Genomic DNA, 13,785 nt, shown 5'->3' on the forward strand with positions numbered 1-13,785 from the left:
TTTGTCTAAAAATCCCAAAACTTACCAAAACTTTGGGGATTTTATATTTGATGCTCAAAAATTTCTCAATTTTGCACCAAAATTTAGGGATTTTCACATTTGAGCTTAAATTTCACCAAATTTCAGTAATTAAATTTAGGGTTTTGTGAAATTTTTCCAAATTCATCAACATTGAGGCCAATTGCACCTTCAACGTCAATATGCATGCATATCAAAGCCCTTTCAACTGCAAATTCTTTATCGACACCATCAATTTTATGAAAATTTGTAACTTCTGGGTCTTTTCTTTGCTTTATTTTTGTGCTACCCCTACATTTGCACTTTGGACAACAATTAATCACCCAACAAACCCCCACACATCCAAACCCAAAAAAAAAAACAAAAACAAAAAAAAACAAAAAAAAACCCAAAATTTACAGCAAATAATGGCAAGGCAAAATGATTTCGTGTGTGAAAACCCATCAGTGGGTATGGTACTTACTACCTTAGAGATTGTAATTTCAAGTCATTCTCACATAGTGGATGTGACCTCCTAGCACTCTCTTCTCTCTTGTTATTCACTTGTTCATTGTGAGTGAGTATGTGAATGTGGCCATGCTAGTGTACCCAACCTGACAATGTTATCAAAGGTATCAAAGTATACATTTCAACCACCGCCATCACTACCTGAGCTACTATTGAGCCTCGCACTCAACTATTCTCCTTGCCGATAGGCCACAACCACTCAACACGTTGCAATTGAGTCCAACCGGGAACACTCAGCTCATCAAAATTAATGCCTACATCATGATACATACGGCAACCTATCCTAACTGTCTCATCTAATCTAACATTGATAGCTTGTTCAGTCTGCCCTACCAGCACCTAGACTCTGTCTACCCTACACGTGCAGTTGACAACTTCATCCTCAACTCGACAACTCATGCCAAACAGGTGTCATCACGTCTACCACGTTGCGTATGTACATTAAAGGCCTCAACAATCTACGCAAATCTACAATCCATCGCCTAACACACTGCAGTAACTAGAACCATTAGCTTTCGACATGTCAATCTCCAACTTTGCACATCCAACAGCTCTCGTGAAGCCCAGCAGCCTACGTCAATAGCCTAAGGGCTTATTGCCTAGTCAGTAGCCTCATGACAATCACTTCACATTATATACGCAATTGCTACATCTATCCTACACTACAAAATATTAATTATTACGCTTCCCAAGCCTCATTAAGCACACAAAACAACTCCTATTCATGCCCAATGCCCCTAACAGCTACAAATTTTGGGGACTTTACGGTGGACATCAATTTTTCTCAAATTTCTTCAAGAATTTGGGGCTTTTGTCTAAAAATCACAAATCTTACCAAAACTTTGGGGATTTTGTATTTGGTGCTCAAAAATTACTCAATTTTGCACCAAAATTTAGGGATTTTTACATTTGAGCTTAAATTTCACCAAATTTTAATAATTAAATTTAGGGTTTTGTGAAATTTTTCCAAATTCATCAACATTGAAACCAATTGCACCTGCAACATCAATATGCATACATATCAAAGCCCTTTCAAATTCAAATTCTTCATCGATACCATCAATTTTACGAAAAATTGTAACTTCTGGGTCTTTTCTTTGCTTTATTTTTTTGCTACCCCTACATTTGCACTTTGGACAACAATTAATCACTCAACAAACCCCCACCCATCCAAACCCAAAAAAAAAAACCAAATTTACAACAAATAATGGCAAGGCAAAATGATTTGTTCAATATGTTGACGAACTCAAACAAATTGCAAGGCACTAATTATCCATGTGGACATACATGATAAAGCATATTCTTATTGCCAAGCAGCTTTAGGGTTATGTATGTGGTTCAGAAGTTAGGCCTACAGGCTCAACTACACAAAATGCTACAAGTTCTTCTAGCTCATCCACGATCACTAGTGGATCTTCTACTCCAGCTCCTCCTACACCTCCCATTGAAAATCAATTGAGATGGGATGGGCGTGATGCCCAAGCTTATACTTTGATTGCACTCTCATGCAAAAGACAAGTTATCCCGCATATACAAACATGCACAACCACCAAGGATGCTTTGGATAAGCTTGCTTCATTATATCAAGTACGCAATGAGGCTCGTGTAGAATCCAATGGTCATTGTTTGCTGGTTGTTCCTGCAAAATTTCATTTTCAGCATGCTGTCCTGGTATTTCAGTCTGCAAATCAGCATTAACAGCTTTCTGTCCTGGCTGTTCTTGCACATGTAATGGCTCATTTTCATGGGCAATAGCTGGCTGATCATTTCCAACATCATTTCCTGCAATTACAGGTTCATTTATAACAGGTATTTGTTGTTGTATAGCGGGCACATTTTGCTGTCCAAAAGGTATTTCTTCCCGGAATACAACCCTACGGACCTCCTCAGTCTTTTCGGGCTGTTTGTGCATGCGATCTTCCCAGAAGATAACGTCATTGCTGCGTACTACTTTCCTTTTCTCAGGATCCCACAATTTATACCCCATTTCACCCTCGTCACCATATCCTAGGAAAATGCATTGCCTCTCTTATATCTATAGTCTTGGCTAGTTTACCTAATACTTATCGGAGTTTTTACCACTACACTTCGCTTACTTCCAAAAGGAAATGCCAATGCATACACCTTTGATGCAGTGGTATCATTGTTATTGCAAGAAGAGCAATGAAGCCAACCAACGATTTGCAGCCAACCAACGAAACAAAGGAAAGTCATGGCAACCCTCAAACACAAACGTAAAGGCAAAGCACCTTCTTCTATGAACTCTTCAAGCACCAAGGATGATGGTGCCAAGAAAAAGAGATGCAATTATTGCAGAAAAAGGGGCATATTATTGAAGAATAAGAACGGGATAGCAAGTGAAAAGAAGAAACAACCGGGCATGAGTGTTGCTGAAAATTCAGCAAATGCAAAGGTTACTATTGCACATTTAGCATATTTGGATATTAGTCAATCGTATGCTTTTGTTGTGCATTTTTCGTATGATCCTTATTCACATGAGCATAGTCTTTCAGTGGCTGAAAATTGCAGCACATGGTATTTAGACAATGCAGCTTCCAAGCACATAACATCACATTTTTGAATCATGTGCAAATGTACAAAAGGGGGGATCCATTGTATGTGCAAACAATACTTCATATGCAATCCAAGGTATTGGTCAAATTCCCATTATTGCAATGGATTGGAAAACTATCATGCTTGAAAAGGTTTTATAAATACCAAGCATAAAGAAAAATTTACTTTCAACTTTAACCATTGCATGTGCCGGTTTTGTGGTTAAATTCCAGGTGGATCGATGCAATATCTATGATTGTAGTGATGGGGATGCCCACATTGTGTATCCTACACCTTACATACCTCAACAAAATGATGTGATTGAAAAAACGCACTTTGATGGAAATGACACGTTGTATACTAAAACAAAATAAGCTGCCTCAAAAGTTTTGACTTGATGCTATCATGTATACAATGTACGTGCTGAATTGCAGCCCAACTAAAGCATTGGCTGAATGCATGCCTTATGAGACTTGGAATGGCCACAACCCAATGGTGTCACATATTCATGTCTTTGGTTACTTGGTATTTTGCTTTGGTGCCACAACCACAAAGACATAAACTACAAGACAAAGGCTATCAAATACATTTTTATTGGTTTTTGTATAGAAAGTGAAGGTTGGGTACCACTTGTACTAACCCTCCACCACCAAGATTTTCATTAGTAGAGATATGGTATTTGCTAAACATGCTGGTCAACCCCTCATGGACTACAAAAATCAGCCCAATGTGGGGCCTATGGACATGTTTGATAGTTTTTTGCCTTTATTTCATCAAAGTGCACTTGATTTTTGTCAACTTCAACAACCTATTGAGGGTTTATAGCAACAAACACATGTTGAACAGCAATCTGATTCTCAACCCATGATTAAGGCATTGCTGATTATGAAGTGGCTGATGAGAGGGCTACTATTCGAGAAGCTAAAACAATCCCTAGATGGCTATTAGATACATTATGGAACAACAAACAATCCATTCCACTTCCTAGTAGAACTAGAGCAGCCACTCACCATGCACAAGGTAACTTAAGTTGCGCAAGCACTCATAGATACTACATGCAATGAGGAACTTATTTCTTTACACAATGCTTTACAAAATAAACATTGGATGGTAGCTATGCAATTAGAGATGGCCTCTATTCACAAAAATGGCACATGGGAGTTATGTAACTTGCTTGTTGGTAAGGATGCTATAGGCACAAAGTGGATTTACAAATTAAAGCGCAAATCCGACAGTAGCATTGATTGCTTCAAGGCACATCTTGTTGCCAAAAGGTATGTCCAATAGCATGGGATTAACTATGATGAAACGTTTGCACCCACTTCAATCTTCACATATGACCACCGTTCGTGATGTCATCGCTTTGGCTACTCATTATAATTGGCATGTGCATCAGTCGGATGTGAAGATTGCTTTTCTAAATGGTGATATTTATGAGGAGATTTATGTCACTCAACCACCTAGTTGTGTTTAGAAAGGGTCAAAAAGCAAAGTGTGTCGTTTGTATAAGACCCTCTATGGTTTAAAGTAGGCACCTAGGGCATCATATAAGAAGATATATGCATTGCTCTCAGCTTCAATAATTCACACATTGACAGCACACTTTATGTCTGCAAAGGTAGGGATAGCCTCTTGATTCTCATTCTTTATGTGGATGACATGTTGTTGACTAGACCTCATAGACACATATTTCAACTTTAAAAGCTGAGTTGCAACATGTGTTTGATGTGATAGATCTTGGCCACTTGAATTACTATCTTAGCATATAGTTTGATGTAGTTGAGGGAGGCATTATTTTGCAATAGTCTAAGTAAATCGGTCAACTTCTTGAGCATTTTCAAATGCAAGACTGCAAGCTCATCTCTACTCCCCTTGAGACAAGCCACATGTTTACACTTGAGGATGCAAGAGAACCATTTAATGCTTTGCAGGAGAACCATTTGATGATTCTCTTTATCAGTAGGTTGTTGGGGCTGCTTATTGTATTTGTGTAATACATGATTGAATATTCAATAAAGCTCATGCATTGGGCCTTTTTCATCTTTATGTACACCCTTGGTACTACGCATTAGCAACCAGTTAAATGTGTCTTTCATTATCTCGAGCACTTAGACATTGGGCCTTTTTTTATCCTAAAGGCACTACTCTTTGCTTGCATGCATTCACAGACAGGGATTGGGCTGGTTGTCTTGACATGAGGATGTCTACTAGTGGTAATTGTTTCATGCTTGGTGATTCATGCATTCCTTGGCTGAGTAAGAAGCAATCTTAATGTGGGACAGCAGTCACCCACTCCTATCTATACTGACAATCAAAGTGCCATGGCAATCGAAAGAAATCTAGTTTTTTATGCTTCCACTAAGCACATTGAGGTGCATTATCACTATGTCAAAGAGAGGATACATGCACGGGAGATTGACTTGGTTTATGTCCCTACACAAGACAACTTGGCGGATTGTGTTAACAAAAGCTCTCTCTAGAGAGAATTCTAAAGACTTTTGCAAGGCTCTAGGCTTGATACCATTTGGAGATTAATCCGCCTATTCCTTGTATATGTTCACATCATTCACTCAAGGGGGATTTATTACACTTATCGTGTTTCTGGTGTGAATGCACTTTTTACCTTCTAGCTGGAGAAGGGCTTTTTCTCCATGTGAACACTCATCAGTGGGTGTGGTACTTAGTACCTTAGGGATTGTACTTTCAAATCATTCTCACATAGTGGATGTGACCTTCCAGCACTCTCCTCTCTTGTTGTTCACTTGTTCATTGTGAGTGTATGTGTGTGTGTGTGTGCATGCTGCTCAACCTTAACCTAGCACTATTATCCTTGGGAATGAGATGGATTGATCCCTCGGATGGCCTTTCTAGCATTTCCCTTGATGCCTGATCAAGGTATTAATCACATATTTAGAAAGTATCACCTTTAGTGCACCCATATAGCTTCACACTAGTACATACAAACTCCACTCATATCAGAACCCACCCCAATCCATAAATGTTGACTAATTTTCATAGGCCATTTTGAGGCACCCAACAAGTGTATGGATACCAGCACAATCACCTTGACTTTCCATTTGAAGTAATAGACACACGCTGAATTTTGATCAACTCTAGTGCATGCACATGGCACTCCTTCTACACAAACACTGCATGTGCTAAATCCCACCTGAAATCTAAAAGGTGTTCGGAAGGTGTCAAATCACATTGATAACAGTGAGGATACAACTCCTAATGTGACTGACTTCAGTCATGCCAGCTCTAAGGCAAGTCTGGGCAGTGAAACAAACCTCGTCATGAGCAATTAATCAACTGCAAATCTACATTTGGAGCAACAACAATACATCAGAGCAAAAATGCTAATGCAGCAACTAATGCAGACACAAACTCCTAAGAAGGTTGGATACTGTCTAACAAGGCAGCACACGTTGGAAACTAACTAACAAACACTCCCAAACCAACTGAAAGAAGACATGCAGACTCTAGAATGAGTTGCCTCTTCCATCAAAGCACATTACATGTCAAAGCTCCTAATGTCCCCATCTCACTCACACTGATGCTCACAAGTAGGAGATGACAATGCATGACAAATATGATTGCTAACACCTCCTTTCAAATCCTGGATGTGGTTGAAGGCCAAAGAAGAGGCAAATCCAAGTGTGACAAGAAGAGTGCCAATGCCAACAAAATTCGTCAATGTAGACCGCTCATGAAGAAGCTCCTCACGATCCTGGGAATTCCCCTTTGAAAAACTAGGGGCCAAGAAATCCACAACTGCATCACCGAGATCATCCCCTTTTGAAAGGGATGGGGGGTACAAGGGAACCACAAGAGGAGAGGGTGGGGATGGGAAGGAACTTGTGGAATAGATGGTGCATAAGCGAGAATGCGTACATCAATAGACAATTGCCTCAAAGGACTCTGCAAAAGAGAAGTGGAATGAAGCCTATAGAGCCCGCTCTCCTACCAACTTGTCACTAAAACAACCCCGGAGGAAGAATCCTCAATAAATCCAGCCTACTCGGTCAAGACAACCTCGGGAGTCAATACCAAGTCTAGTAAGGCCATAAACTGAGAGAAGTGGAAAGCCCAAGACTTGAACATGTCAGACTTCCAAAATGGAGCGTAAAAAACAATTTGGCAATAGCAACGAAGTGCCAACACCAATAATAGGCACCGAACAAATGTCACCAACTGTGACAAGACCCTCAAGTAGACGAAGATCCTATAGCATATCTCCTCGTGGAGTCATATGACTTGAAGCTCCACTGTCAATGAGCCAAGGACTCTCAGAAGACGAGTCGACCATTGAAGAAGGCTCCTCCAACACATGGATATTAACGAACATGGACTCCTGGGTAAAAACTATTGTAGAGGTAGAGGAAGGCCCAGATGATATAGATCCATCCTTCGGTCACAAACGAATGTGAGGGTACTTCTTCCAACACTTCTCACGATGTGTCCCCTTCCCATACTGTGGGCATCGTGGCTTCTTTGAATTTGTGTCAAAGCCTAAAGAATACTCATGTGTCTTCTTCTTGGGCTTGGCCTTTGTTTTCTCCTTCCCCCCTCCCGTACTTGTAGTAAAAGCTAGATCCACTGGCTATCTTTTTCAAACACTCATCATGCTCTAAGACAAGTGGGGCAAGCTCCTCCCATAGAGGAGTCTCTCATTCTGGATGTAAGAAGATCTATGTAGAAGACCGCATTTCAGAGATGGCAGCTGAGTCAAGAGAACCATGGCTATATCCTCCAAAGAGATGATCCTACCAAGGGAAGAAAACTCATCTCTTATGTCCTCCAATCTGTTGATGTGATCATGCATGGAAGGAGAGTCGTTAATAGCGAGCATCTATAATTTCTTCTCAAGAGTAATCCAATGGGCAAATGTGTTCTAATGGTACAAAGAAGCAAGCTTTGTCCAAACATTTGCTGCCTACCACAACCTACACACATGCACTGGGACAAAATCCTATAAGCTCATAAAAAGGAAAGATCAAGAGCTAAAATTGAGTTGATCCCATAGGGCCACATGATCCATCATTGATCCCACTCTCGGATCCTCCAGGAGATGGGGAATAGGGTGGATAACAAACTCCCAAAGATCGAAGGTGTCAAGAATGCATTCCACCTTACAAGGACCACAGCAAATAATTTGATCTATCCAAACGGTCTTCTTTGGGAAGAGAAGGACTAACAAGCACTTGTACTAACATTGCCATCATGCTATCATAGGCATCCAAGGGCCAACACGACAAACCCTATGGGAGACATTGAGAGAAGGGGGAGAAGATGGCTGCTCCGATCCACGTGACCATTCAAGAGAGGGTTCCCGTTCAGAACAAGGCTAGAACCTCCAATCTTTGTGATGCTCATGCCGTCTTTCAGAGGAGTGATAAGGGATCTCCTCATCAAACTCATTAGAGTCATTGAACCAGTAATAAGACATTTTCAACACCTGCAAACACCCACAAAAATCTGTGTTTTGCTGTAGATGGTCCCGAACAGCGGAAATCGACTATATCTCTACGAAGGAAGGATTGTAGATGGCCCGCCTAAGTCATATGGATCAATAAAATGCAAAAATTTTACTTTTTCAGCAACGGGCAGATAACTGAAAATTTATGTTTTTAGCCCGAGGGGTCTCCTCTCGATGGAGTAACTCCATGTACTCACTTCAGCGATGATACCATGTAAGAGTGCACAAAGGAAGAGAACCACGAACATAGAGAGAGAGAGAGAGAAGGAAAGAAAAGGAAAGTTATATTACTGTCTACGAAAGGCCAAGTTGGCCTATGAGACCAAAACGTTACATACAAAATGTCTAGGAAACTTTCCAGGTCCCAGTATGATAAACTAATTGAGTAGGTACAAAATGGTATATAGGCTAAGTACAATTCATATGTGTTCCAAGTATGGTGTGGAACTGCTCATGGAGCTTGGTCATCCTAAAATGTCCCGCATGGGTCTATCTAACATCGAGAGGCTGAATCGGCGGGGCAGGGCCCTCCGGTGGCGGCATAGTATCCCTTGTATCCTCAACATGTGCCTCCTGCGGGGGCAGGGGCCGGTTGGGCATGGGCGCCGGGCTTTGCTTCTTGCCGTGGCTATGGCTAGGGTGGTCCCCCACAGTCGGAAGGTCAATGGGGCTGGTGGGGGCTCAAGGGTGGGGGTGGTAGTTGGCTCTCGGTAGAATTCTGTGACCAATCGTTGGGCAGCTTCCTGTCTCTGCTCTGAGGTCCCGAAGAGGTGGTCTCTATGGCGTCATATTTCCAGCAAGAAGAGCCCAAGGCATCTCCCGTCCTTGAAATCCATCACTCTAGAGAGTAACCCAAATCCTTCTCTGAACAGGCAGTGGAAGCGTCCCCGGATCTCGGGGTACGCTAGGCACCTACATATGTAGTGTTCTTCTGTCTCTGGCTCGAGCACTGACTGAAGAAGAATGCTCAATACAAAGTAGTGGACTGGTCAATCCCTGCATGCAGCATGAGGCATCGGTGAGGGCACCAGATCAAGCTGAAATGGTGACAGCAGCACCGATAGTGACAATAACAATGACGGTGACGGAGACGGAGAATATCCAACCTGTTGTTCACACCGGAGAAAGAGAAGACTGCAACAACAAACAGAGCACCTGCCAAAGAAGAGCAGAATATAATCTACCCCAAATAGAGGCTACCTATAAATAGCTGGAATCAGCCAAACTGCCGGCCTGTGCCAGCCTGGCCGGTCAGCATTTAATGCAATCAGCAGCACACAAAAAATGAGAAAAAATGCTAATGTGGCAGCTAATGCAGGCACAAACTCCTGGGAAGGCTGCATATTGTCTGACAAGGCAGTACAAGCTGGAAAATGACTGATAAACACTCCTAAACCAACTGAAAGAAGAAATGCAGACTCTAGAATGAGCTTCCTCCTCCATCAAAGCACATGACAGACATGTCAAAGCTCCTAATGCCCCCGTCTAATTCTAACTGAGGCTCACAAGCAAGAGATGATAGTGCATGACAAACATGACTGCTAACAATTTCTTCATTTGGCAGTAGGCACTGTCGAAAAATAGAATGCAAGCAGCCATTAATGCAGAAATAGAAAAAAAAAAACCTTAAGACCATATTGTCATTCCAACAGTCGTTGCAAACAAACCCGAACACACAATAACAGATTACAAAATTTCAAAGGTCCAAGTTCCAATGATGTGCAATTTCTATGTCTTGCTGTAGACCCCGTTGAGAACAGAATGCAAACATTCATTTATCCGTGTAAGAAAAGAAAAACCAGTAACATTTCTCAAAAAATACAAAAGCAGCCTTAAGACTCTATTGTCATTCCAACACTCATTGCAAACAAACCCAAACACAAGGTAGCCACAATAACAGCAGGATTCTGAAGACAGAATACCTCAACTCTGGATATTTTATAGTATGCTTTAGTATCTGCAAAATTAGACGGCACTGATGTTTGTTTACAGAGTCAGAAAATGAGGAAGACCGAAACTCTTCCAGCTCCTTCGTCAACAATTGTGCAGCTCTAGGGTAGCGGGAACCAAGATGCTGTGAGCAAAGCAAAACTGCTTGAACATCCTGTAGTCTGTTCGTGGCTGCATTTAGAGGAGAATCACCATTGAAAAGAACCTTATGGACATTTGCAACTATGATATTCAGAGGATCATCAGGATCATCAGCCAGAAGAGGATCCAGGCCATCCAAGTCAAAGTGTTCGGCAAGTGCCCAAATCAACCTGGCCAGAAATCTGGGTGTAGCCACCTGAATAGCAACAACCAGCCTAAATGCTTGTGCATCAAACAATGCAAAAAGTATCATCTAATCTACCAACAACCATGCTACAAACTATATATAAGTCCACACAAAAACTCCAGTGGCGTATCAAGGAGCCACTTACCTCAGATAAATCTTTCACTAGAACCCGCTGCAGCTTTTGCAGCCGTGTCTCACTCAGAATCTGCTCTTGAGATGCACCATCTTTAACCTTTTTAACCCCGCCCCTTGTGTCATAAACATGGCAAAGCCTAACAAGAAGTTTCAAATAACAGTCCATGGCATATGTTCGACCTTCGCAATCCCACTTTACGCAAGGCCGGCACACTTCCACCACCTCAAGTGCAGTTTGAGTCCAACTCATGGCTTCGTAACCCGTTCCATATGCAAGAGCTCCTATCACCCTGCTCTCTGTCCCTGAGGAATTTTGCTTTGGAAGTGGCAAGGAAAGCTGAAAACAGCTCTCAACCAAGCATGCAACCAGCTCCTCTCTGAAAAGACTTGAGCTACTTACACTGTTCAGGTCATCTTTAGTCTTGGGATCTTCAAACAATGATGCAATGTCTGTTCCTGGCAGTGGTTTCTGACCCCTTCTAACACTTTCTTTTGCAAACAAATCCACACACAGTGCTGTACGACAAATACAAGCTAAAGCATGCATACGATCTGCTTCCACCCTCAAATTCCGCACCATGATAAGCAACCTCTTGAAGAGCAAGACTTGCATGTTGAGATCCAAAAGTTGAAGGTTCTGAACTGCTGCACGGACAATGCTCTCTCTACCTGACATAAACTCCTGCCTGTCCCACAAAGTTAAAATTGCAGTGATGGAGGCTGACGCCCACTCAGGTTTCCCTCCAGGAACGTCAGCCAGGGACAGCAGATTGACACCTACTTCAAAGACCAGGGCAGGGTCCAAAGATGAAAGAAAGGGGACCAAATGAGAAACAAGATCAGACACTCCCAGTGTTCTCTCCGCATTTACAAAATCCTTTTCTCCAATTGGACCTCGAGGACTGCCAGTATCTCCCCCCGAAATGATCTGCATTTCTTCTACCATGCCAGTGGCAACAGCTTTGATAGAAAATACCAAGGGATGTACTGTTGAACGAAAGCTTTCTATCGGAAGCACAAGGGAACGTGCCATTAACAGATTCCTCTTTTCCCACACAAACTTGCACATCGCAGTAATCCAGCTTGAGCGTATCGCAAGGGAAGCCTCAGTAGAGGTGAGCTTATCACCAGCCAGACGGCTCATCCTCTTGGTAGTAAACTCTGAGAAAAGGCGCCCAACGGCCTCAAACGCCACTCTAGAGACAGCATCAGACACATCCAGCATTGTTTGTCCTATTTGCTTCCACCAAATAGCCACCTTGTCAGAAAGGGTGCCACTTGCCTCACACAAGGCCACCACGTCGTCTCGGGCAAGGATACACCCAAGGGTTTCAGTGATAGCATATCTGAGGTGGTTGTTGTCACTAACAATGCAATTGGAAATCTCTTTGCTGCATTCATTGATGAGTTTACCCAAACGCCACGAGGGAATGGCTGCGAGGAAGGAGACTCCCGCAGCGGTAACATCTGGGTCCGGAAAGTTGAAGTCATTTTTAATGCCTCGGCAAACGGTTTCCCACTGATCTCCCGTTAGCCGGGTGCAGCGGATAAGATCAAAGGCCAGCTTCTTGCACACAGCTGAGGCCGGGTTAGCAATGATCTCGTCACAAGCGGCACGAGAGACCGAGGAGATGTCTTTGCCTGCGGCTGCAAGTTGCAGTGCGTGCAGGAGTGCCTGTGCCTGACGAAGGGCATCATTGGATGCCAAATCGGCCCGGATCTGAACCAGAATGGCGTCTATTGCCACGACCGCGTTGCTACTCCCCACCACCCAACTCATTTCTCCACAATACCAAAAAATAAATCCAATTCCAGAGCACCTTACGCACCCGTCCTCTCTCTTGGAAAGTCCAAAGCTTCAAGGCCTATACAAGCCAGCAATCGGAATGCGTTCAGTCTGGCATTTCATGCCTGATCTTGGAACATCCACATTGCATGACGAATCGTAAGCATATTTGGAAGGTCGCTCAGATGTATCAGACGTGTTTAGCAGATACATGAAATACCTCGGCGGCTCGATCTGGCGCAGACAGGATCCGGAGAATATTAATCACTGGCTACTTTTGGAAACAGTAACGAAGCACACGATATATCTCTGAGACTACAGCTATCGTTAGCTTAAGAAAGAAGTGTAGCAGGCATTGTAAAGAGAACTAAACATCTCTCCATCTATACTCTCTTGGAGCCCCATCACACCTAAGGGCAATGGGGCTAACGGGGTGATTATGGAATAGCAGTTCCATTGCGGTCGTACGACTTGCTCAGCAATAAGTTTTTATAACAATAAAGCAACTCTTAATTAAGGTGTCAAAGACCTTCGTTTGATTGTATGGGGAATGCTATACATCTTCCATCCATGAATGAGAAGAGTTAACCCTCTCAACACGATGATGTTAACATCGCCTTTTTGGCAAGGTTTAGTAGGGGGAATGGAGAGGAAAAGAATAACCCCTTCCCCCTATTCATGTTCACACTCAGTGCAACCGTGTGATTTGGGGCGCGGTTTGGTCTTCTTGCCTTGATTGCCCTTTGGCTACAGCTAGCCTTTATCATGCAATGTTCTACACCTTAGTGTTGGAACAAGGAGGGGAGGGTTGTTAGATTGAAAATCCTCTGCTTTTTTTGTTTTTAACAAAATTTTAGACGTGAAAAAATGTGTTTTGTATTAAATGATAACCAAGTAATAAAAGTTTCAGATCAAAGCTACTAGGTAGACGTAAAAATTTTAGTTGCATCTCGTATGCTAAGTTTATCAAGCTTACATGAGACTTCCCAAAACCCAAAACCATAGTGCCTTGAAGGTCACTTCTAATCT

The 13,785-nt window shown here is 42.5% G+C and overlaps 1 protein-coding gene across 2 annotated transcripts in view; it reads right to left on the reverse strand.

The window, feature by feature from the left end:
- The window catches only part of TPLATE (ARM repeat superfamily protein), a 142,449-nt gene extending 129,204 nt beyond the window's left edge, over positions 1-13,245 (reverse strand). Inside the window, exons 1-2 of one of the 2 annotated variants that reach the window (XM_087690098.1) lie at positions 10,981-13,245; positions 10,480-10,844 (exon numbers count right to left, since the gene is read on the reverse strand). In XM_087690098.1, coding sequence (XP_087546224.1) covers positions 10,480-10,844; positions 10,981-12,750 — 2,135 coding nt within the window. In that variant the 5' untranslated portion in view covers positions 12,751-13,245. The remainder of the gene's footprint in view (positions 1-10,479; positions 10,845-10,980) is intronic. The other variant, XM_087690097.1, reaches the window with a different exon arrangement.
- Positions 13,246-13,785: the final 540 nt, after the last annotated feature.

The sequence above is a fragment of the Lygodium microphyllum genome, chromosome 12 (genome assembly GCF_053477565.2).
Source record: "Lygodium microphyllum isolate KBCC chromosome 12, Lygodium_microphyllum_v1.1.10, whole genome shotgun sequence".
Taxonomy (NCBI): domain Eukaryota; kingdom Viridiplantae; phylum Streptophyta; class Polypodiopsida; order Schizaeales; family Lygodiaceae; genus Lygodium; species Lygodium microphyllum.